This window comes from Pipistrellus hanaki (assembly GCF_964339955.1).
Source record: "Pipistrellus hanaki genome assembly, chromosome: 12".
NCBI classification, from domain to species: Eukaryota; Metazoa; Chordata; class Mammalia; order Chiroptera; family Vespertilionidae; genus Pipistrellus; species Pipistrellus hanaki.
This window is the reverse complement of record NC_140514.1, coordinates 48,636,677-48,660,487: the sequence shown is the minus strand read 5'-3', so window position 1 is coordinate 48,660,487 and position 23,811 is coordinate 48,636,677. Positions and strand designations below refer to the sequence as shown.

The following is a 23,811-nucleotide window of genomic DNA, read 5'->3' as shown; positions in this document are numbered from 1 at the left end:
TGAAAAGAGGGGTGTGTTTTATTCTATTGAGATTTTTTTAATGTAGCTTTTTAGCATTGTTGACCCTGTTGAAATGCCACAGTGGTCCTCACAGCTTGTCCTGCTTCGTCCCACACAGAGGGAGCAACAGGCAGATGCCTCCCAGGGCCTTCCAAATGAGAGGCAGGCAAGAGTTGGAAATGGCTGAGGATTCGGGGTGGGAATAGCAGAATGTGAGACTGAAATGCGGTAGGTGCAGAGAGCAAGGCCTGAAATGCCACACTCTGAGCAGCTCCTACATTTGATATGAAATCATGCATCACTGAACAAAGAACAGAAACACCGAATAGAGGAAACGGTGGAGGAAGCCGGCTGGTGCGGCCATGGTTTTCTCAGGGCTGGGAGGTGGTGTTCAATGAGAACTCCCCCAAAGACAGCCCTGCCCCCGGGCTCTCGGGGGGGGGGGGGAGGGGGGGGTGAGTCCAAAGCGATCGGACAGATCTCAGCGATTATGGGCGTGCGTTAGCAGAAGGGGGTCTCCAAGCCCTGAGGGGGGCCCTGTTCGCTCAGTGGATGACCTTCAGCAGCTCGCAGTGTTTGGGCCCTGCTGCCCCTGTTGCGCTGGGCCTGGCCTGCAGTCACACGGAGGTGTGCCGCTATGTAGGTTGTGGGTTTTCTCTTTTCTATTTAAAGATGGGGTGGCTCTCAGTGTGCTACTTGTGGTTTTGTTTTGTTAGGTTTTAGTTTTTTTCTTTTAAAGGCTGTTAACAGTGGTCTCTGCAGGAATGCTCGGACACTTTGAAAGCATGGTTGAGAGGTGAAATTGCACTTTCCTCTTCAACATGGCCCTCCCCTCCCCTCTGGGAACCACCATACTGTGGTTTGATTGGAGGAAGATGTTGTATGTATACATACAAGGGAATACTACTCCGCCATCTGAAGGAAGGAAACCCTGCCATTTGCAACGGTGTGGATGAACCTTGAGGGCATTTTGTGAAGTGAAATAAGTCAAACAGAGAAAGACAACTGTGGCCTGGCCTCACTTATATGTGGGATATGAAACAAAAAGCAACATACTTTGATTAAAAAAAAACACAGAGACCAAAACACCCTGGTTTTCCCTGGCAAATCATCAGGCATTGACATTTGTAACTACCAGTTGTCTCTTTTTTAAAAAATATATATATATTTTTTTTATTGGTTTTTTACAGAGAGGAAGGGCTAGAAATGTTGATGAGAGAGAAACATCGACCAGCTGCCTCTTGCACACCCCCTACCGGGGATGTGCCCGCAACCAATATACATGCCCCTGACTGGAATCGAACCTGGGACCTTTCAGTCCGCAGACCGACGCTCTACCACTGAGCCAAACCGGCTTCGGCTGTCTCTGTATTCTTAATTGTGGGCAGCCAGCAAGTTCAGCCTGGAAGATGGTATTTGTTGTTAACTTTATTGACTTTTATAGAGAGAAAGGAAGGCTGGGGAGGGGGGGTGAGAAACATCGATTTGTATTCCACTTATTTAGGCATTCACTGGTTAATTCTTGTGTGTACCCTGACCGGGAATCGAACACACACCTCTGGTGTATCAGGACAGTGCTCTAACTGAGCTATCTGGCCAGGACCCTGGAAAACTTAAAAATTGAAGCCCTCATTCCCACACCTTGACCCGAGGGGCCTGGGAGATCCTGTATCTCTGAGGGTCGCCCATGCTCTGCGTACCCCGGTGCATGCAATCCAGACCCTTCCGTGTCCTTGGGAGCTGTCTGCAGAGAGGGGAGGGCCTTCCTCTCTGTCACATCCTCGCAAGGTGATCCTCTCTGAGAAAGGTGAGATTCTCCTCCTCCGAGGCTTTATAATTTGGAAGAAAAAGCGAGGGGCTAGGAGTTCCTGGTTAGAAGAAATTGCCCCTCGGGGCTTCCTCAGAGCTGGCTGTGTGTCTCTGAAGAGTTAAAACACAAGAAGAAAAAGAATTGCTGTTGCTTTCGGCCTGTCTGCTGGCATTGGGAGCATTTAGTTGCCGGGGGTTGATGACGGCACCCACTGTGACGGAGGCCAGGGCCCGGTCAGAAGACAGTGCTAGGCCTTGTGCTCTGCTCGCCGTCTAGAAGATTACGTTTGAAGCCTGCAATGGAACTCGGCCAACATGGAAACAGAATGAAATGTCACTCTTTCCAAACGAAGCTTCTGGAGAGAAAAGGCGGCCGCCCAACAGGTAGCCTGGACACCCGCCTCTCCTTCCAGTCCCGCGTCAGTCACCCGCTTCCCTGGGTCTCCGTGGCGCTCTGTCCCGGAGCGTGTAAAACCAGATGCTCGCCATGTCGCTCTGTAGTGAGGAGCTAGACTTTTTCCTCGAAAGATTGCTGTTTCTAACCTTCAGACCCGGAGTCTAGAGACAAGCTCGTCTGGTATGCACAGCCCCTCTGGCCTGCCCCCTCTGGCTGGGCATTGAGGCCCTGCTGGGGAGCAGGTGGGGGTGGGGACTGGTCCTCAGTTCTGGGGCTGCTCCGGGAGGGACCAGTTCCTCTGGGGCTTTCCCACTGGCTGTTCATGAAGATCCTGATTCGTGTTCAGACTCCTGTTCCCCGGTGTTGGTGTGCTCCTCTCTGTTTGTAGAGGCTGTGGTTTTGGAGTTTGGGAGGTAATCATTAGCCCAGGTTATGCCAGCTCTGCCCTTATGGTTATGCTTCCTTGAGCCCACAAAGTGCCTACGCTAGTGCCAGTCTTGCCAGGTGTCTCAGGCATCATGATGTGACCTGACACAGTGATCATGCGTAGTGTCTGCAGCCTCATCTGAGTTTCCCTTGTCAGAACCAGGGCCAGAGCCTCTCTCTCCCTGCCTCTCCCACTAATTCAAAAAGGTGTATGTACTCCTCTATTCATTGCAGCACTATTCACAATAACCGAGAGATGGAAGCAACCTAAGTGTCTATCAGTAGATGACTGGGTAAAGATGTGGTCCATACATACATACAATGGCATATGGCTGGGCCATAAAAAGAATGAAATCTTGCCATCTGTGACAGAATGAATGGACCTAAAGGATATTATGCTGAATGAAAAAAGTCAGACAGAGCAAGTCAAATAACATGATTTCTCTTACCTGTGGAACCTAAAAAATAAATAAATAAATAAGTGAACACACAAAATAGAAACAAACTCATGGATACAAAGAACACATTGGCAGTTGTTAGATGGGAGGGAGTTTCAGGGCTGGTGAAAGGTGAAGGGATTGATAAGTACAAGTGGCAGTTATAAAAATAGTCACGGGGAATGTAAGGTACAGCTCAGGGCACATAATAATATTGTAATAACTTTGTATGGTGTCAGATGGGTATAGACTTACTGGGTGGGTCGCTTCATACGTTATATAAATGTCTAATCACTGTGTTGTATAGCTGAAACTAGCATGATGCTGTATGCCAAGTATAACTAGGGAGGGGGCGGGGGGGGGGGGGGAATACCACCTTGCCAAAAACATGTTATACAAAAATCTAGTAAAAATAATAAGACTTTGAGAAAAAATGTAGCTGGGGAAAACATTTGAACTATATACAGCAATAAATAATCCATGTAATCCAGTATTGTCATAGTTCAAAGGACATGTTCAATCCTAAAAATATTCCAGAAAACATAGGACTATGCACACACACACACACACACACACACACACGTGAAAGTGGTTTGGAGGTGGGACGGGTAAGGCAGGGCCGAGGCAGGCGAGCGTGGACTTGAGAACAAAAAGCTCTCTGACAAGGGAGGACCTCCGCCCAGCGATTGATCCCGAGGAGGCATTTGGCCGGACTAAGCCAGGGGGAAGGCTGTGGGCGTGGGCAGTGTCTCCGGGCCTTGTGGGTCCAGCTGGGCTAGTGCACTTGGCATCAGATCGTTGTTCCTTGTCGATGCAAAATGCTAATCTACAGGGAAAATGGTATATGACACCACGGCTACTTCTGTGTTGACATGACATTATTCCTTGGTGACACTGAGAGTGATTTCCAGGCTCATTGCCCCAACTGATAGGTAAGCCTGTTTCCTCACCCTGCACAGATTCGGACCTGAAACATGGAAATAAATTTTAATTGTGGTAAGAAACACATAACATAGCATTACCTTCTTGGGCATTTTTTAAGCACTACGTACATATTCACAAGGTGAAACAGATTTCTAGGACTTTTTCATCTTACAAAGCTGAAGCTCACGTTGTGAAACAGATTTATCCTATAAAGCTGGAACTACCCATGGAACACACTTTCCCCTCCCCCCAGACTCAGGCAACCACCACTCTGCTTTATACATTTGACTACGTTAGACACCTTATATAGTGGAATCATGCACTATTTGCATTTTTGTGACTGGCTTATTTCACTGGGTATAATGTCTTCAAGCTTCATCCATGTGGTAAGGTGTGATGGGATTTTATATGAAATCTTAAACACCTCAAAGTATGTCTATCCCCCCAAATTTACTTGAATAGGGTTAGGCTTCGGGTGGTAGGAGATGGAGGGTCCTTCCTGCTTTGAGAAAAAACACAACTGGAGCAAACATTTAAAACTATATACAACAATAAATTGTATTGGCCGGCCCTAGTTTATTTATGAAATAAACTAGAGGTCCAGTGCATGAAAATTCATGCACTGGAGGGGGTGGTCCCTCAGCCTGGCCTGTCCCCTCTCACAATCTGGGAGCCCTCAGGGGTGGGAGGTGACCCGGAGATCAGGGGAAGGCGACGCCCCCATCACACCTCTGCTGCTGCCACTGCCGGCAGCGCAAGCCTTGGCCGGCCCTAGTTACCTGAGCCTCAGGTGGCCTTGGACGGCTGGGGGGCTAAGGGTGGGTCCAGCCGCACCATGCACCTGCCACCCCCCTACCCTGGGCTGGGCTGAAAAGACTGAGGGACTCTGACAGGGCTGAGGGGACTGGGCGCCGCCAAATTTGTGACGGTGTGATGGTCAATTTGCATATTCTCTCTTTATTAGATAGGATACTCTTGTTAAGTCTATCTCGTACCAGGTGATCCTCCCAGGTTTTTCCTTCAAGTTTCTCACATAAATTAACTCTTAAAAGCAGATGCTCTGTGTTAAAAGAGAACAATCAGAAGGGGAGTGTCGCCTCTAAGTGTGTATTTCCGATGCCTGACCGTGTTGTGAACGCGGATCGGTGTGATTCCATTGCAGAGAGCTCAGAAATACGCGCAGCAAGTCTTGCAGAGGGAGTGCCGGCCCGGGTTTGCCAGGAAGGCCATGGCGCAGCTGTTTGAGCACAGGTACAGCGCGGACCTGCCGCCCTTCGTGAAGAAGGGCCCCCGGGCGAGCGAGGCCGAGTACAAGTACGACCCCCCCTTCGGGTTCCGGCAGTTCTCCGGGAAGGTGCAGAGCCTCCTCGAACTCTTGCCCGAGCACGACCTTCCTGAGCACTTGAAAGCGAAGAGCTGCAGGCGCTGCGTGGTCATCGGAAGCGGCGGGATACTCCACGGACTGGAGCTGGGCCCGGCCCTCAACCAGTTCGATGTGGTGATAAGGTACGTTGGTTTAGGGACCGGCCTGCCTCCCCTAGAGCTAGCTCACCGCTGTGGGCCCCCTGCACGCGCCTGCTGCCATCGGGGGGGTTGACTGTTGAAGAAATCAAGACAGAAACCTGATGTGATTCGATGCTCCCAACTGTGCGGTACTGACCCCAGTTTGGGAAAACACTTTCCAGAAGAGGTGAGGTTTAGGAGGATGGAGAGGTTCAGATAAGCCAGCAAAGGAGGAAGGCTGTGCCAGGCGAGGACAGGAGGACCGGAGACTCAGTGGGTGGGGTGCTTGGCCTGGGAGCTGGGCTGGTGTGGGTGAGCCCTGCAGGCCGCTGGCCTTGCTGTGGAAACCACACACAACAGGCCATAAGGAGCCAGCCTGGATCCTTGGCATAGCTGGTTAAGATGCTCTCTGATGATAAAAGTAAATTACGTTTATTCTTGAAGATTTAAAAATACAGGAAACTATAAGGAAGAAAACGCCACTTGTGGCACAAAAACCAACCGCTATTAATTTGCTGTATTTTTTTTTTCACTTTTGTTCTACATACGTACTGATGAGTGCATTTATATTCTTAGGAAGTGTTTTGCTTTTTTAACACAGTGTGGTGAATAGTTTCTGAGGTCGTTCTGTGTCTTTGGGAAACAAACTTGACCAAGTGTCCCTTTAAACAAGCATATCGTACGTTACTTAGCACCCTCCTATGGTTGGACACTTAGAATGTCTCCAGTTTCCTTGTTATTGTGAAAACGCTTTGCACATTCTCGTGTGTGTCTTGTTTTTTTTAATATATTTTATTGATTTTTTACAGAGAGGAAGGGAGAGAGATAGAGAGCTAGAATCGTCGATGAGAGAGAAACATCGATCAGCTGCCTCTTGCACACCCCCTACTGGGGATGTGCCCGCAACCAACGTACATGCCCTTGACCGGAATCAAACCTGGGACCTTTCAGTCCACAGACCGACGCTCTACCACTGAGCCAAACCGGCTTCGGCTCTCGTGTGTGTCTTTATGTACATCTCTGACTATTTCCTTGGAAATAATGCAAAGAATTCCTGTAATTGTTGGGTTGGTGATATTTGAATGGTTTTTAAGGCTCCTGACACACTTTAGTGAACTGTCTCGATCTTAAGGATGTGCAAAACCAGGAGCCTGATGGAAGTTGTGTCTTAATTAAACTTGTCAAGAGTAGGATGTGGATTTGACTGAAGGCAGGAGACAATAGGACAGGAGCCAGGCTTGGAGGCTGCAAGCAAGGTTTTCCTCTCTGATTACCTTTTAGAAATTCTGGCAAGAGCCACGTATCTGAGCCCAATGGGAGACTTTCAAGGAAACATCACTGCCCAGAAAAAAGCCCTAAATATATGTTTGGATTGCCTGAATATGACAGGATGAGAGCGAATTGCTTGACATTCAGAGATGAGCTCGGGGCACCCCTCACAGGGCATCTTGCAGGGCTAGGAGAGCTGCATGCATCCAGCACCTGGAAAGGCTGGAGGCATGGGGGCAGGGAGGCTGCTGGGAGGCACACCATGGCCCCAACCACTACGAAGGCCCAGTCCTAAAAGAGAGCGGGGTACGCGAGGAGGGAATTCTCTGGTGGTGTGATACGGTAGCTAATGGCCTGCTTTGTCTGTTTACCTTGTCCTTTGTATAATATAGGTTAAACAGCGCGCCGGTTGAGGGGTACTCAGAGCACGTTGGAAATAAAACAACTATAAGGATGACTTACCCAGAGGGCGCCCCGCTGTCTGACTTGGAATATTATTCCACTGACTTGTTTGTCGCTGTTTTATTTAAGAGTGTGGACTTCAACTGGCTCCACGCAATGGTGCAGAACGAAACCCTGGTAAGCCTGGAAACCCAGCCTGCGAGCGTGTCTTGGGGTCTCTAACTGTGACTGCAGACTTTTACTTTGAAGCAGACACGGTGGAATGCATACTCCTGTTTGTGTTTTAAATAGCCACTCCCTCTGTGGGAACCCCTCCTTGCTGGATATTAAGATCATTACTTAATGGGAATACCAAGCTTTGGACAAAAATTGTTATTACCAAGGTTGATGACTCAATTGATTCACGAGACAGGAACTTCCGTAGCTTTTGGGCTTTTTCTAGAAATTAGGTTTCCATGGATTAATGGAAACCATTACTGGGGACATGCAAAAGGATGTACATAAAATCTCTGGGGAGTCTTCTCAGGGAGCGTCTCCCAAGCTGCTCTGATGGGTGGTGTAAAGTCACAGGAGTAAATTCCCAGCATTCCAGGGGGGCAGGCTGGGGGAGACGGCCTCACCTGGTCTTGTTCTTTGTCTTTACGGCCATCAATCACATACTTTGTAGTCCCACCCGTTATGATGAAAGTAACTTCAGAGGCCAGCTGTCGTGGAGTGTGTGTGCCTTATAGTCACGTGCACAAACTAGCTGTCCACACAAGTAATGGGACATAGAGAAGCTTCATGTGGTGGAGACTGTATCTCCGGAGCTTGACTCCGTGCAGGTTGTCATGGTCTTCCGGGCTTTCTACTGAATATAATAGAAGTTGTTCTAGTTGGGACATGAAGCACGTACGAAATGAGTTAGTTACCAAGAGACTTCACAGGACGAGGAAACAGAGTAAGTGGAGAGAAGACCCTGGGTGAGGGCTTGGCAGAGCGGGCACTCACAGCACTTAAGACCCTTGAATTGGCGCTGTTGGCTTCGTCTTCCCTGGGCAGAATGGTGGCTTTCAATTCTAAAAAGGCTATACCTCCGCAAACAAGAGCTGGTTCTGTCGTTTCTCTCCTTGTCCAATGCCACCTTCAAAAATCAGGTCCTAGGGCAGGGGGTGGAATTCCTCACCAGGAGAGCCAAAGACAGGGCTGTGCCTTACCCTGGGAGCCACCCCTGTGCCCACCCACCCTGCCCTTTCAGGTGGCCTGCTGCTTTTCCTCCCCTCCCCTCCCCTCTCCTTCCCATCCCCCCAGCCCTGCTCTGAGCTGCATGGTTCCCACCCCCACCCGGGCAGCCAGGAAAGAGCCGAATGGAGAATCACCAACGCAAAAAAGACCAGAGGCCTCTGGCCGCCCTGTTCCCATAGGACAGGCCAGCTGCTGTGTCCACGTGGAGTGCCCACCCCTGCCCTTCTCTGGGCTCACCTGTAAGTGAGATTGCACATTAACTACTACAAGGAAGGAGCGCACTGGGAAATGTGACCATGAGGACACCAGTAACACTGGTGAGAATAAACTAAAGGCCTTTGTAATAAAAACAAACAAACAAAACAGGTTGGTTAGAGTCAGTTTTTGAGTTAAGATAGAGACTTTGCAGAGATCTGTGACTTTGCTACAGAACGCCTGCCCGCCAGGGGTCACAACCACGCTTGGCCTGGTCATCGGGGATGCGTTCTCCCCTCCAGGGAGGGAAGACTGTTACACCTCCCTAATGATCGCCTGCTTTCTTTCCTTAGCCATTTTGGGTACGACTCTTCTTTTGGAAGCAGGTGGCAGAAAAAATCCCATTACAGCCAAAACATTTCAGGATTTTGAATCCAGTTATTATCAAAGAGACTGCCTTTGACATCCTTCAGTATTCAGAGCCGCAGTCCAGGTTCTGGGGCCGAGATAAGGTATGTATTTTTGTTGTTGTTGTTGTTGCTATTTTTAACTATTCTTGTCTGCATCTGAGGGGTGACCTCTGTACATATTTCCCTTAGGCTCAGCTGTGTCCACAGATGCATCTTCCAGTGGGGAAATCTAGGCCATGATGAGAAGCTGAATCTGTTATTCACTGCTCAGGGCTCCTCAGTATTCATTGGTCGTCCCTGGTGACTCATCTCTTTAGTAGAGTCAGCACATTAGCACTTAGGTCACTGAGATCTTATTTTAGACTAGTGACCTGGTGCACAGATTTGTGCTCTTTGAAAGGAAATTAGTTAGACGGTGGCCAGCGGGGTGGGACTGGGCGAGATGGGCCAGACACGCCTTGGAGCAAACTTCCCACGGTCCCTCCCTGGCCAGCCACACCTGGGGTGGCACCGTGGCTCGAAGGGCGTCTGGGGAGTGAGCGGGGTCCCTCCAGCAGGTGGGGTCGGGCCAAAACCGGCTCTCCCACATCCCCCGAGGGGTCCCGGAGTGTGAGAGGGCACTCTGCTAAGTTGCTATTGTACAGGGTGTGGAAGGCAAACACAGTGTGCAGTAAACCAGATTTGGGCCAACAGCCCCAGCAACAATATAACCCACAGCCGAAGGTGGAACCGCGTGGCCCTGAAGGAATCAGGCTCCCTCCTCCCTGGTTTCAGGGTGCATCCACCGAGAATGGCCGCTGCCAAGTCACTGCGTCTCAGCAGCTCCTGTGTTGAGCGTCTGCCCCCTGGTGGTCAGTGTGCTAATAGTGACCAGTCAGATGGTCAAGTATTCATCATATTAGCCTTTTATTTTATATACACAGATATTCATAACTAACTGCAGGACAGTTGAAGGCACTGTGATAGGGAAAGTTCTTTACATTTTAACTGTGGGCCACGGAGGTGAGAATTGACATTTCTGGTCACGTTAGGGGTGAAAATAAAATCAGCTCCAGAGCAGTGCTTCTCAGGTGATGCCTGGGTCCCAGCCCAGACCTTCTGGTTTACTTGGCCTGTGCTGTGTTCTGTACATCGGTGGGGTGTTTAAGATCGCGGCCTTCATTGCCGGCACAGCATGTGTGTCACGTGGGGAGCGGCGAAGTGTGCTCAGACGGTTGGGTCTTCTTTCTTTTTCAGAACGTCCCCACGGTCGGTGTCATTGCCGTTGTCCTGGCCACACACCTGTGTGACGAAGTCAGCTTGGCCGGCTTTGGCTATGACCTCAGCCAACCCAGAACACCTCTGCATTACTTCGACAACCTCTGCATGGAGGCCATGAACTTCCAGACCATGCACAACGTGACCACGGAGACCAGGCTGCTGCTGCGGCTGGCCAAGGCGGGCGTGGTGAAGGACCTCAGCGGCGGCATCCACTGCGAGTTCTGAACACAGACCACCTCACTGGGAATGCTCCTCGGACTCCGAGGGCCGCTTTTCTTGGCCCTGAGGCGTTTCCCCTACAAATACTTTGAGATGCAGCTGGTGTTTTTAACTTTTAATTTAAAAGACAAAAACCAGTTTCGCTCTTCCCACTCCTCCCCCTCCCGCTACCCCCTCCTTCCCCTCCTGTATTTATTTGAGGTTGGTGTTTTTGCACAAAATTTTGTAAGTTGATTTTGGGAATTGAATTGGAAAGACTTTTTGTAGAGAACTGGGTGTAATGACGTTTTACTATAGTTTAAGAACGCTGCCCACGTGTAGCGTACAGGGAATATGCCAGGTCAGTGGAGGGAGAGGGGAGTCGGCCTTTGAGGAGAGCCCTGATCCCTGGTTCTGGTTCTGTTACCCCGACATCTGGGACGAGGTCAGAGGCCCTGCTGGGAGGACCTGCTCTGGCCTGGTCCCGCCAGGCGGCCTGCAGGGATGGGCAGGGGGCTGTCCTGAGGGTCCCGCCAGGGAGAGCCACAGAAGACATGTCCCGTGTCCGCGCAGCGAATCAGCCCTGGGCTGCGGAGGCCACCGTCTTCCCTGCCATTAGGACAACTGTGAATTTCTTGAGCGTTTTTAACCGCCTTCCAAAGCACTTCTGTGTTCCTCTAAGGCACATGTGTCAGACACAAGGCCCGCGGGCCAAATCCAGCCCGCCAGGCCTTGCAATGTGGCCCGCACCGCGCTGTCATCACTGCACTCCGCTGTCAGTTTATGACATTGTCAGTTTATGACTGTTCAGTAAACCATTTGGCCCGCGATTTAGGCTGGATTTTAGATTTTGGCCCCTTCTCTGATTGAGTTCGACACCCCTACTAAGGTGTTACACTGCCCATCCCGGGAGGCTTACAAGAGTTAGGACAAAACCTCTGTTTTCCAAAGTCGTAAAAGAGCAAGCCCTTTCCAAGAATGATATGTTTTCTGAAACATTAAAGTGACATTCTCCCAGTATTAGCAATTGCCTATTTTTTAAAAATTTTGAATGCCTGCCCGGCAGTATGTACCAGGCAGTGTGCTGGTCAAAAGAAAAAAAAAGAATAAAAGTTTTTGAGGAGTTCTCACAGTATAGTTAATTTGAGTGCTTTCATATATATATATATATATATATATATATATATATATATATATATATAAAATAAAAGGATAATATGCTAATTAGACTGAATAGACCAGATGTCTTCCAGATATCCTTCCCAACAAAGCCACTGTGGTGGGGGCCAAGGCAGAGTGGTTAGGGGCGATCAGGCCAGCAGGAGAGAGTCGTTAGGGCTGATAAGGCCTGTGGGATTAGGCCTAAACCAGCAGTTGGGCATCCCCCGAAGGGTCCCAGACTGGACAGGGTGCAGGCTGGGTGAAGGACCCCCTCCATGCACGAATTTTGTGCACTGAGCCTCATATATATATATATATATATATATATATATATATATATATATATAATCTACCAGAGATGTCCTTTTTGGATGCTGCTAGAGGGAGACCTCCCTATGGAGGGACCAAGGGACCGAGGGTGAAGGCTGCCTTCTCCTGCAAGGGGCTTCGCCTTGGGCAGCTGTGAGCTCTCCAGAGAGATGGTGGGCCGTGGCTTCCTCCAGAGAGCAGGCCTGTGAAGCCCTTGTGTCTTAATTGCTCCAGTCTTAGTGTGAGAGCTGCTGCACCTCTGCCCGCCTCTCCTGTGCATCCACCTGCCTCTCCTGGCTTCTGCTGCTGCCTCTCCCTCAGATCTCCATTCTTGAGTCTCTCACCTGCGCCTGCAGCTCCAGAGCAGCATGGGCTCCCGCCCACTCATGTCTTCCTCCTGCCGCCTCCCAGCCGGTGCGGGTCAGAACCAGGTCATAGCACTGCAGCCGATTCCCTCTGGCTCTCGGGGCTCTGGGCAGGCGCAACAAAATCTGTTTCTCCGATTTGTGTCTTACCATTTCCCATGGATTTTGCTTTCCACTATATAAGACACTGTTTATTTAAGAGAAAATGCTTTTGAATTGACTCGAGATTTGAAGATGGAGACTCAGGGAGACAGACCACAGTTGTCCTGTGATAGCTTTTCTGTGTGTGATTTTTTTTTTTTTTTTAGAGAGAGAGGAAGAGAAGAGAGACATCAAGATAAGAGCAAAACTGGTCAGCTGCCTCCTGCATGGGCCCCCATTGGGGATCGACCCCACAACCTGGCACGTGCCCTTAACAGGAATCGAACCAGTGAATTTTCGGTGCACAGGACGACACCAACCAACTAAGCCACACCAGCAAGGGCGTGACATACTTCTTACTGGAATTCTGAGCCACAGAAAATATTAGTGAACTTTAGGTTTTATTTTGCCTTTATTTTGGGGGGGGTTTTCCCCTCCTGTAGAAAGCATGGTCTCTCCAGAAACCTAGGCCGGCCTTAGGAAACGGCTGTGGCACTGGGATGGGTACTTCCCAATGATATATCTCATGTTTTTAGGCAAAAGCTAAATTGAGATCTAGACAACATCATATTTTTCTAGGTGTTACCATGCCTGCTTCCTTGCTCCTTTTAGGGTGCCCCACTGATTTTTTTTTCATTTCCAAACAATGTATTCATAAGGCATTGACAATGTCTGTTCCCACAGAATTGGGGGGAGGGAGTGTCTCATCATCTGTCGGACCCCTCAGTCAAACTGTCAAACCAGCTTTGGGCTGGACTGCTCCTCGTAGCCGTCAGCTGTCCAGTCCGTTTGTGGGGTGGACGGGCTTCCTTGTAAGAGAAACAGCAAAATAGTGGCCACACCTTAGTCTCCCCAGCGATTAAAGATTTCTAAAACCAAGGACCACGTTGTCTTAGCAGCCTCTGTCTCCAGTGCTCTGGGACGTGATGTCAGCGGGACTGGCTCGAGAAATTTGCAGACCAGCGTGGTAGGAAGATTGAGAAATGGTGACTCCGTCTCCTCCTCGGCAGGTTCGCAGCGTCCGAATGTGGGGTATTGTTTCACCTTTTGCTTGGGACACTTCATTGTGTCCACTGAGGAGGAGGAAAAGGGACAGCACCTGTGAGCCGGATCCCCCTCAGCATGAAGTGCTCCCGTTAGTATGCTTGACTAGCGAGCAAGAGCCGCGTGACACCGGGCTTGTTTTCACACACACACACACACACACACACACACACCACACACGCACTCACACTCACACCACACACACACATACACACACACGCGCACTCTCACACACACACACACATACACACCACACACACACACACACACACCACACACACACATACACACACCACACACACACACACACACACACACACTCACACACACACACCACACACACACACACATACACACATGCACGCGCACGCGCACTCACACACACACATGCACTCACACACACTCACACCACACACACACGCACTCACACACACACACACTCACACCACACACACACACACACACACACACACACACACACGCACCCACACACACACACAGCAAAACCTCCCTCAAAGGGCCATGTTTTCTGCCCTGTGACCAATGCCCTGTTCACAGACACTGACCCTCCATGACCAACACTCAGCTCTCAGCTCAGGACCCAGACGACAAGGGAAGCAGGTCCGGTAGAGAGAGCACCCCCCTCTCCTAAACAGGCCCCCGGAGGGTGAGGCACAGCCTTCTGGGTCTATTCGCTCCTTTCCCACTGCCCAAGGCATCTGAGATTTGTCTTCTCAAAACATGGCATTTATCTGGCCCTCGCTGGTTTGGCTCCGTGGATAGAGCCACGGCCTGTGGACTCAAGGGCCCCAGGTTCAATTCCAGTCAAGGGCACGTGCCCGGGTTGCAAACTCAATCCCCAGTGGGGGTCATGCAGGAGGCAGCCAACCAATGATTCTCTCTCATCACTGGTGTTTCTGTCTCTCTCCCCCTCTTCCTTCCTCTCTGAAATCAATAAAAATATATTTTTTTTAAAAAACAACATGGCATTTATCTGGATTTGCCTATAACCGACACTCCATGTAAGACTGAAGTATATTGGGAAGAACTATTCATTAAGCAAACACACTCACATTTTATTGACCAGAAATTAATGTTCCCCTAAAGGAAATTACAGTCTGAGTAGTTTGACCTTCATTAGTGAAATGATTAGATTGGACTAATTTGCAATATTAAATTTCAGCCCATTTAGCAAGAAGAGCATCACAGTGGTCGGCTGTGGTGCAGCAGGAGTGAATGAGCGGCATGCTCTGAGATGAGGCATGCTCTGAGATGCAGTCCCAACGTTTTCAAACGCCGACTTCCCGGCGAGCGGTGTCCAAAGGCAGGTGGAGAGGAAGACATGTTTATGAAGTCCCTTCTGTCGGGGAGAAGGGAGGTGGCAAGCGCTGCATTGGTGTCAGGTCGCCTGCCATCCAAGACCTGGCCGGTGGAGCCGCTGTGGCCGGTGGAGCCGCTGTGGCTGTTGTGCCGATGAGGATGTGAGGAGGATGTAATGCAGGGAATCTTCAGAAAATGTAAATATTAGAGAAGCTGACTTTTCAATAGATGCCTCCTGGCAGCAATACCAGTCACTGTGCACTATCAGCAGCTTCTGAAAGAGCAGTGTTTCCACTACCTCCTGCTCCCTGGCTTGTGTTTTTTGACTGATTGAAGAAAACCAGTGCCAAGAGAAATGGATATTAAAAGCGATGAGTTAGGTCCTTGATTTGAAAAGAGCACCCTAAATTCCCCAACAGTGATGTGAATGTGACAGATGACTGAGGACGGAGCAGGTGCAGCGAGGCCCAGTTAAGGGCGATTAAGAACAGCAGTTGGCCCTGGCCAGTTTGGCTCAGTGGGTAGAGTGTCGACCTGCAAACTGAAGGTTCCTGGGTTTGATTCCAGGCACGTACCTCGGTTGCAGGCTCTGTCCCCAATCCTAGTCCAGGCCTGTGTGAGAGGCACCCAATCCCTGTGTTTCTCTCACATCAATGTTTCTCTGTATCTCTACCCTCCCTTCACTCTGTCTAAAAATCAATGTTTAAAAAAAAATATCATCGGGTGAGGATTAACAACAACAATGAAAGCAATAGTCAAATGCAAAAGTCGTGACCCAAGATGGGCTGTCAGGCAAGCTCCTTTGGGGTGGGAAGAACTTGACCATCAGGCCTACAGCAATGAGAATTTGAGAGTACATCCATAGCCAAGTTATAAACTCTACTGACAGGATTTTATGCTTTCTTCCATCTGTAGAATTTATAGCAAGCCATCGTCTGTTGTAAGTATTAAACATGTTTTGATTTCATTGGCTCTCTTCAATGGAAGGTAAGGATGGGCAGCTGATAGTCTAAGCTTGACTATCATGGGGAGCTCTTGAGTTTAGAAACTGGGTGAAGAGTGTCTTTTGTTAAGAGGAACAGAATACAGGTAACTAAAGCAATAAATGAACTCAGCCACTTTTCCTGTGTGTAATTGTCCTAGTGATATAAATGATATTTTAAAAGAATATGCCAAAAGGGGAACAGGCCTGTTTAATGGCTGAATATATTATCCATACATTTTGAGAAAGAAAAAACTTATTGCTGAAGTATCCAAAATAGATGTGTACCTTATCTTTTTAAAGACCTGCCGTGTTGTAATTTATAAGAAATATTTATTTGGTCTTCCTCCCTTTTCTGGCACAGAGCACCCCAAAACCATGGAATTTCCTAAGTAGTGAGAGTGATAAAGGTGTCTGTTGCTATGTTAATGATGACTTTTGGAACTCCTCCAAGGATGGGGGCTGGTTGCCAGTGGAACCGAGCATGTGTTAGATTGGGTCTAGAATCTACCCCTGACCTCTGGGGAGGGGAGAAGAGGTGGAGGTTGAATCGGTTGCCAACAGCCAATGATTGTATCATGCCTATGTAACGAAGTCCCTAAAAAGACGGGGTTCAGAGAGCTCTGGCTGGTGATGGAGACACGGGAACACAGAGCATGGGAGAGACATAGAAGGACCGTGCCCTGCCCTCTGCCTTGCCTCCTGTTTCTCTTCCATCTGGCTGTTCCCAAGTCACATCCTTTTACAATAAGCCAGGGGCCTCGTAACGTGTTTCTCTGGTTCTGTGAGCCAATCTCCAATTAGTACATTAGCTGGACCCAAGGGGGGATCTTGGGAACCTCAATAGAGAGCAGTCCGTCAGGAGTGTGGGTGACAACCTGGATTTGCGGTTGGCATCCTGAGCTGGAGGCAGCCCATTGGTCAGAAGTACAAGCCTGGCCTTGGAATTAGCATCTGATAGGGGGGTGGATGGAGCCCTTAGCCTGTGGAAGCTGATGCTATCCGGGATAGATGGTGTCAGAATTGAGCTGAATTCTCTACCACCCAATGGTGTCTGAGCATTGCTTGGTGTGGACACACCCACACACACACACACACACTCACATTGGAATTGGGTGCTCAAACACAAGAGACCTGCCACGGTACCAGGGAGGGTGAGTTTCAGACTGTAATGGTAGCTCCCGCATCAAACCTCTGTTTTGTGTTCAAGGCAGTCAGCGAGTTTGCTGTGTGGCATTTGGAAACCGAGATAACACCACGGTGGCACCTACATATTTGTCTGAGTTGTTGTTGGTTTTTTGCTACACGTAGTTTATTCAATAAAAACCGATTTTAAAAGAGGGGAATGCTTAAGAGCTGATCGTTTTGAAGTACACAGCCCTGTCTTTAAAATAGTGGTGGACTGCCGAAACCGGTTTGGCTCAGTAGATAGAGCGTCGGCCTGCAGACTGAAAGGTCCCGGGTTCGATTCCGGTTTAGGGCATGTACATCGGTTGTGGGCACATCCCCATTAGGGGGTGTGCAGGAGGCAGCTGGTCGATGTGTCTCTCTCATTGATGTTTCTAGCTCTCTATCCCTCTTCCTTCCTCTCTGTAAAAATCAATAAAATATATTTTTTAAAAATAAAATAAAATAGTGGTGGACGAAAAACCTTCTGACAGGCTTTGTTCTGGAGCTGCTTTCTCTTCCAGGGAAGCGTTCAGTATGAAGAATGAGGGAGATTCAACACGCGCGTGCACGTACACACACACACACACACACACACACACACACACACACGACGCTGAACAAGCAAAGCTCGGTTCTCGCCTAAACCAAGAGTCCCGTCCTAAACAGAAGGCTGAGAGGAATGTCACAGCAGCCGCGTGCCCCCCGGCCCTGCCTGCAGACCTGGCCTGAGTGTAGAGCAGGGGTGGGTGCACCGCGAGCCCCGGGGCAGGGAGGGGGCAGGGGGACACCCTCTCCTCTTGCTGACCTCTCCTACTCTCCCCACACGGCCACCACCGGTCACGGAAGACGGACAGGGAATGAGGAACCCTCCGGTGCAACCTCTTCTTCACAGACACGCATTTCCTTTTGGGGTTCACGCCCATTAGCCTGCACCCCTCGTCTGGAAGGGGTGGGCAGTCTCGGTTCCAATTACCCTGTCCAATCAGCAGGTCAAGTGTTCTGATGTTGGCTTTGGACTATAGAGCCCCCTAACTCGTTGCTTTATATGCTAATGTCTGGTGACCTATGTTGTGTGTGTGTTTATTTTATTATTTATTTTAAAAATATATTTTTTTGAGAGAGAGAGAGAGAAACATGAATGATGAGAGAGGATCATTGATTGGCTGCCTCCTGCGTGACCCCTCCTGGGGACTGAGCCCACAACCTGGGCATGTGCCCTTGACCCGAATTGAACCCAGGACCCTTCAGTCCGAAAGCTGATGCTCCATCCACTGAGCCAAACCTGCTATGGCTCTGTGTGTTTTTAAAGTGCTGATGCAGCGACCTTTGGAGTCACTTTCAGGAGAGACCACTTCCCTCAGCCTGAGCAACCTCAAAGCTTCCAGAATTTTCCCCAGACTGTCCTCCATCCAGAGCTCGCCCTGGCTTTCTCCCTTCCTTTCCCTCTGCCCATCCCATCTCTGCTCACGTGCGGGAGTGTGAACAGGGATTCGGCTTCCCTCCGACGAGAAGCACCCTTCCTCCTCAGGAAGACGGCGGGATGGGCTACACGGGCAGGTGCTGGCCAGCGGCCGGGGCCACCGCCGTGTTCCGAGTTGCCCGGCGTCAGAACCTCCTGCAGACACGGGGGACTCCAATTCCTTTCGTCCAATGTCAAACACTCCTGAAAAAAAATGTAAGATTTAAAATAGTATTCGGCATTGAGATATAAAATAGAAAGGAGAGAGGCTGGTGTAGGTCATTTTCCCTTTATTTAGCCTTTTTGACGTCTTTGTGAATAAAGGCACGTGACCTTCTTTGAGTAACAACCCTCGGTTGGCGCACTGATGCAGCTGCCTTGTAGGAGAGGGAGGGGAGGGACATGTTCTGAAGTGCTGGTTCTGTGATCCGGCTGTGTGTGCAAACGGGGCGCCACACTGGGCTGCTGGTCCACCCTCAGCTCGGTGGGTCCCGGAGCGTTGCTGTCATTGTCTGGCTCAGGGGCCTGTAGGTCCCAACGCTGGAAGAGCTCTGACCAGCTCAGAAGAGAGGCCATGCCAGGGCCCACCTGCTCATTTTTTTCCCCAAAAACTTGGAACTGAGCTTCCACCCAGGGGGCTCTATTTGCAAACACATTAGACCAGTCGTCGGCAAACCGCGGCTTGCAAGCCACATGTGGCTCTTTGGCCACAAAATACCACACACGGCCTGGGCGAGTCTATTTTGAAGAAGTGGTGTTAGAAGTTTAAGTTTAAAAATGAGTTTGCCGACCCCTGCATTAGGCCACACCAGGTCTCCGAATGTGGGCGGGAGGCTAACATGAGAGCCCATGGGCAGGACTCGCTCTGTAGCTCTGCCTGGCCATCTGGCAGACATTCTGTTCCGAACGTCGTTTGTTCAAACGCGGATGCTCTGCCCCCGGTGCCCGACAGACACACGTGGCCGCGTCGCAGTACCCAGTAGGGCTGTCCCCAAGACGCTGTCCTGTCACACCAGCACCAGCTGCCCTCCTGCTCGGCCAGCGCGGCTGTCCTTAGTCCCGAGAGCCACCGCTGGACCCCGGTGGACAGGCTGCTAACGAAATGGGCCCGTCCTACCTCCCGCCTGCAGGGCAGGGTAGAGAAGAGAAGTAAACATGAGGCTGGTAGGTGTGAGAGTGAAGGGGAGTGCACTGTGGCGGTAAGAGGGGCTAGAGAGGCCGGGGATGGAGCTGTAACCAGACAACCAAGGGGCCCGGGCTGCCTGTCACCACTTGAGCCCACGAAGCAGAGGGTTGACTCACCTCTGAGCGTTTATTCCCATAAAAACCTGCTCTGAGCCCCCTTGCCAGATGGCTGGTTCTATACCCACGAGGGAGAAGATACCATGTGCAGCTGCCAGCTACAGGTGTAACAGGGACAGGGGAGGGTAGCGTCTGCAGGAGCTCAAAGCCTGATAAAAGTGACTAATTGTGTATGTTGTTACACACAGCTCAGCCCGTTCCTGGGACCACAGAGTGGTCAGCGTCCCGAGAAAAACTCCCTGTGGGGGTCAAGGTCCAGGTGCAGCAGCAAAATCAAAGCGTGTCTGTCCTTGGTCTGTTCCCCAAATGCATTTCTCTTCTGAGTCATTTCTGAGTCATGGACCGGTCAAGGCATCTTATCTTTGTTTCACCCTCAGGCCAAACCCCAAGAGCCAGACGCTCAGGTGGCCTCCAGAGGGACGGCCCCCAGGCCAGGCTCAGGGAAACAATGGGGCAAAGACCATGGGGAGCCACTGTGGGGTGAACGGGGAGTGCTCTGGCCCGGCTTGCACTGGGGAACATCGCGTGGCTGCCGGTGGGGGGAGCGTGGGGAAAAGGAAGGTGATTCCCTGCGCAGGACGGAAGCATGGTGGTGCGGGAGGCTCGGTCTGCTGGGCCTCAGGACCCCCAGGCTTCCTTCCTTCGGGATTCTGCCAGCATTTTTCTGAATTCGTCTCTGGGGGTGACAGGAGAGAGGCCCTGAGACGGGAACCAGGAGGCGAGGGGGTAGGCCTGTGACCCCCATACGTGCTCTGGGGCTAGCCATGCCCCTCTCCGGCTTCTCTCTGTTAAACAGGGCACTTCAGGGCCTCCCTCCACACACATGGGTTTTTCTCTTTAACAAAAAGAGAACGGCCAAGGCTAAAAGGAGTGGGCACAGTGCCACCTAGTGTCCGTGCGGAGTGTGCCCCCAGGAGTGTGCTGGGGCGTGACGGCCTCAGTCCTGGGGCCCAGGTCCCCCTTGGCTGCTGGGCGCTCCCTTCCTTCCTGCACTCGGCCTGCCACCTCTCCCGGGCTCCCTCCCTCCTCCCAAGCCTCTGTCCTTGGTCACCGTTTTCTTCTTTCTTCCCTGCTTGCTACCATTTCTTCCTGAGAGGTCAGCCACTCCTGTGGGTCAAACTACCCGCTTTGGTGCTGCCCCCTTTAATCGTCATACCCCGGCCGGCCTGCAGGGGGCCTCCCCTCTGTCCGGAGCCCCAGTGCAGGTGTCGGCCTTCAGGACGTGGCCTCCTCCCCTGCTACCCACTAGCCAGCCTCAGACTCCAAGGCAGCGATGCTGGGCCCCGCCTGGTGTGGACACAGAGCAGCTCTCTCTGCGGGCAGCGTCTCCCAGGCTCCACGACTCAGTCCCGTCCGTCCATCTGCTGGCAGGCCAGGGGGGTCTCCTCACCAGGGTCTCCTCCGTCCAGCCTGTCCCCTGTTACCTGGGTGGCTTGGAGCTCCACAGCCCCTGCAGGCCCCGCTCTGCCTGGACGCTGACTTCCCCGCCGCCTTCTGCCCACCCTCAGCCCCAGCTCCTTGGCCTGCCGTCAGGAAGAAACACTACGGGTGGGTTTTCTTTGTGGTTAAAATCATACATGTCACTGGAGACACATTTGAACCTATATTCTCACAGAAAGACAAAAATATGAAAAAGAAAATCACCCAGGTTCTCATCCAGAGGTACTCTCTATTCAATGTTTAAGATTGGGGGTGTGCAGGAGGCAGCTGGTCGATGTTTCTCTCTCATCGATGTTTCTAGCTCTCTATCTCTGTCCCTTCCTCTCTGTAAGAAAATGAATAAAATATATATATATATTTAAAAAATGACAACAGTCAACATATCAATAACCGTGCTGTGTAAAAGATAATTTATAAAACTATACCTATTTTTGGTCAGATTGGCCAGAATATGAAATGGTGCCATTGTGCTGCAGAATATAAAATGGTGCCATTGGTTTTTTAAATAACCTGGCAGTTTCTCAAATGACTAAACAGAGAATTACCATGCGGTCAGCAATTCTATTCCAACTATATACCCTAAAGAAATGAAAACGTGTCCATCCACACAAAATTATGTACAAATGTTGATAGCAGCGATATTCATGATAACCAGAACACAGAAACAACCAAAGTTCTATCAAGTGACGAGCAGGTAAGGAACATGTGGCATATCCATGCAATGAACCATTATATCGCCATGAAGAATGGAGTACTGCTGCAGCATGGACTAACATATGTGAAGTAAAAGAAACCAGTCAAAAAGGACCATATGTTGTGTGATTCCATTTATGTGAAATGTCTGCAATAGGCAAATCTAGAGAGACGAAAAGTATTGTAGATGAATGCTTCCCAGGGCTGGAGGTGAGGGACAGAGTGGGAGTGATGGCTAAAAGGTGCTGAGTTTTGTGTTGTTGTTTTTATTGGTGAAAACGTTCTAATTCATTGTTGTGATGAATGAATGCACAACTCTATAATAATACTCCTCTGAATTGTACGCTCTCTATGGATAAGAAAGTATATGGTATGTGAATTCTATCTCAATAGAGCTGATAAAAAGATTGTCCATGTGCTTCTTCATCCTTCCGTCGGCTCCGTAGCCTCCTGGGAACCCAGGGAATCCCTGTGCGGCCTGTAGGTGCTGCAGGTCCAACAGCAGGGCTGCGCGGTCCCTTTGCATCCAGCTGTAGCCAACCTCCCAGCCTTGTGCCCCACTCACCCCAAGGATGGTCCAGCTATCCATCCTGCTGCCTGGACCAGACTCCCCTTCTAAAACGTGTCCTGGGCCCTCAAAGACTGAAGACAGTTAGCTCTGCAGCTGCCACAGCACATCTGCCAATGGTCCACCCTGGCAATGTCCTCCAGTCTGGTCCGATGTTGCTCACTCTGAGGCTGAGTGGACGCTCGCCTGCAGACTCCACGAAGTGCAGAAGGCCTGTGGAGATAACATCATCCCTTTAACACAAGAAAGGGCTGTGCACCTGCCAGCATGGGGCCCCCAAGGCCGGGGGAAAGACTCTGATGCCTCCCAGGACCACCATGAGCCCCATTTCCACTTCCCCTCGTCCCTGGCTACAGACACCTCCTCTGTTACCAGGTCACACCTTGGCTGGGCCCCAGAGGCCGGGTCAGCTATTCATTAGAGAGAGAGAGAGGAGAGAGAGAGAGAGAGAGAGAGAGAGAGAGAGAGAGAGAGAGAGAGAGAGAGAGGTTTGCAGAGGATACCCACCCCAGGTGCGCTGACCAGTCTTGCCTGAAGTGGGGTCAACAGCAGAAGCAGATTGGCCTGGAGTCAGTGGAGACCTCACTTTTCCCTGGCTCTCTCCAATTCCACTATCACCTTAAACTGCCCTGGGTGTGGTATCTGTTTTCTTTTCATTTGTTATGGTGTTTCATTGCCCAGAATGTGTCTTGGTGTCTTAGCCTGCGTGGGCTGTTATAACAAAATGTCGTAGGTCTAGTGGCTTAGAAAAAAGAAATGTATTTTCTCACAGTTCCGGGGACTGGAAGTCCGGGGTCAAAGTGCCAGCGGGGACGGGTCTGGCGCGGGCCCTCCCTGGGCCTGCAGAGCGCCGTCTGCTTGCCCTGTGCTCACGTGCTCGCCCCATGCTGAGGACACAAAGTGCATCAGATCAGGGCCCCGTGTTATGACCTCATTAACCTTCATTACTTCCTTAGCGATCCCACCTCCGAGTACAGGGGCACTGGGTTAGGGCTTCACCATCCGAATGTGGGGACACAGACATGGTGAGCGGTCTGTGTGAGCTTGAGCAGAAAGTGTTCAGAGCATGTAATGACTGACTTTCCGCCCTCTGCATCTGTCAGTCTGCTCGGCTCTCCCCTTGTGAGGATGAGAGAAATGAGTTCTAAGACCTTTCCATGTTGGAGCTGAAATCCCCCGATAGCTTTTTTGAGCCAAAGGGAGTAACAAAGAAAGGGAAAAGCGTAGCCAGCTCTGGGGTTCCCTGAGGAGTGGGCAGAGGCAGTATCTTCGTCATGTGTGTGGGCGAGGGAAAAGTTGCCTTCCGAGGGTGAAACATAAAGATAGGATGGAGAGAGGGAGAGAGGAGAAAAGTTCCTACAGGGATACGAGTCTGTGGCCTTGTAACCCACTCACCATTCTTT

At 50.5% G+C, this 23,811-nt stretch overlaps 1 protein-coding gene and 1 long non-coding RNA gene across 11 annotated transcripts in view; one reads left to right on the top strand and one right to left on the bottom strand.

The window, feature by feature from the left end:
• Positions 1-11,481, top strand: part of ST3GAL5 (ST3 beta-galactoside alpha-2,3-sialyltransferase 5) — a 39,668-nt gene extending 28,187 nt beyond the window's left edge. For 6 of the 10 annotated variants that reach the window (XM_084900256.1, XM_084900258.1, XM_084900262.1 and 3 more), the window contains 4 exons: positions 5,156-5,499; positions 7,158-7,344; positions 8,940-9,098; positions 10,233-11,481. In XM_084900256.1, coding sequence (XP_084756382.1) covers positions 5,156-5,499; positions 7,158-7,344; positions 8,940-9,098; positions 10,233-10,481 — 939 coding nt within the window. In that variant the 3' untranslated portion in view covers positions 10,482-11,481. Of the gene's footprint in view, positions 1-1,378; positions 2,194-5,155; positions 5,500-7,157; positions 7,345-8,939; positions 9,099-10,232 lie in introns of those variants that run through there. The other 4 variants (XR_014796463.1, XR_014796464.1, XR_014796465.1 and 1 more) reach the window with 2 other exon arrangements.
• Positions 11,482-13,456: 1,975 nt separating this feature from the next.
• On the bottom strand, positions 13,457-22,718 carry LOC311630839. Its single transcript, XR_014796466.1, has 3 exons — positions 22,406-22,718; positions 13,982-18,609; positions 13,457-13,657 (listed from the first exon to the last, which is right to left on the bottom strand). It is a non-coding gene; the product is annotated as an uncharacterized lncRNA (long non-coding RNA).
• Between the last annotated feature and the right edge of the window lie 1,093 nt (positions 22,719-23,811).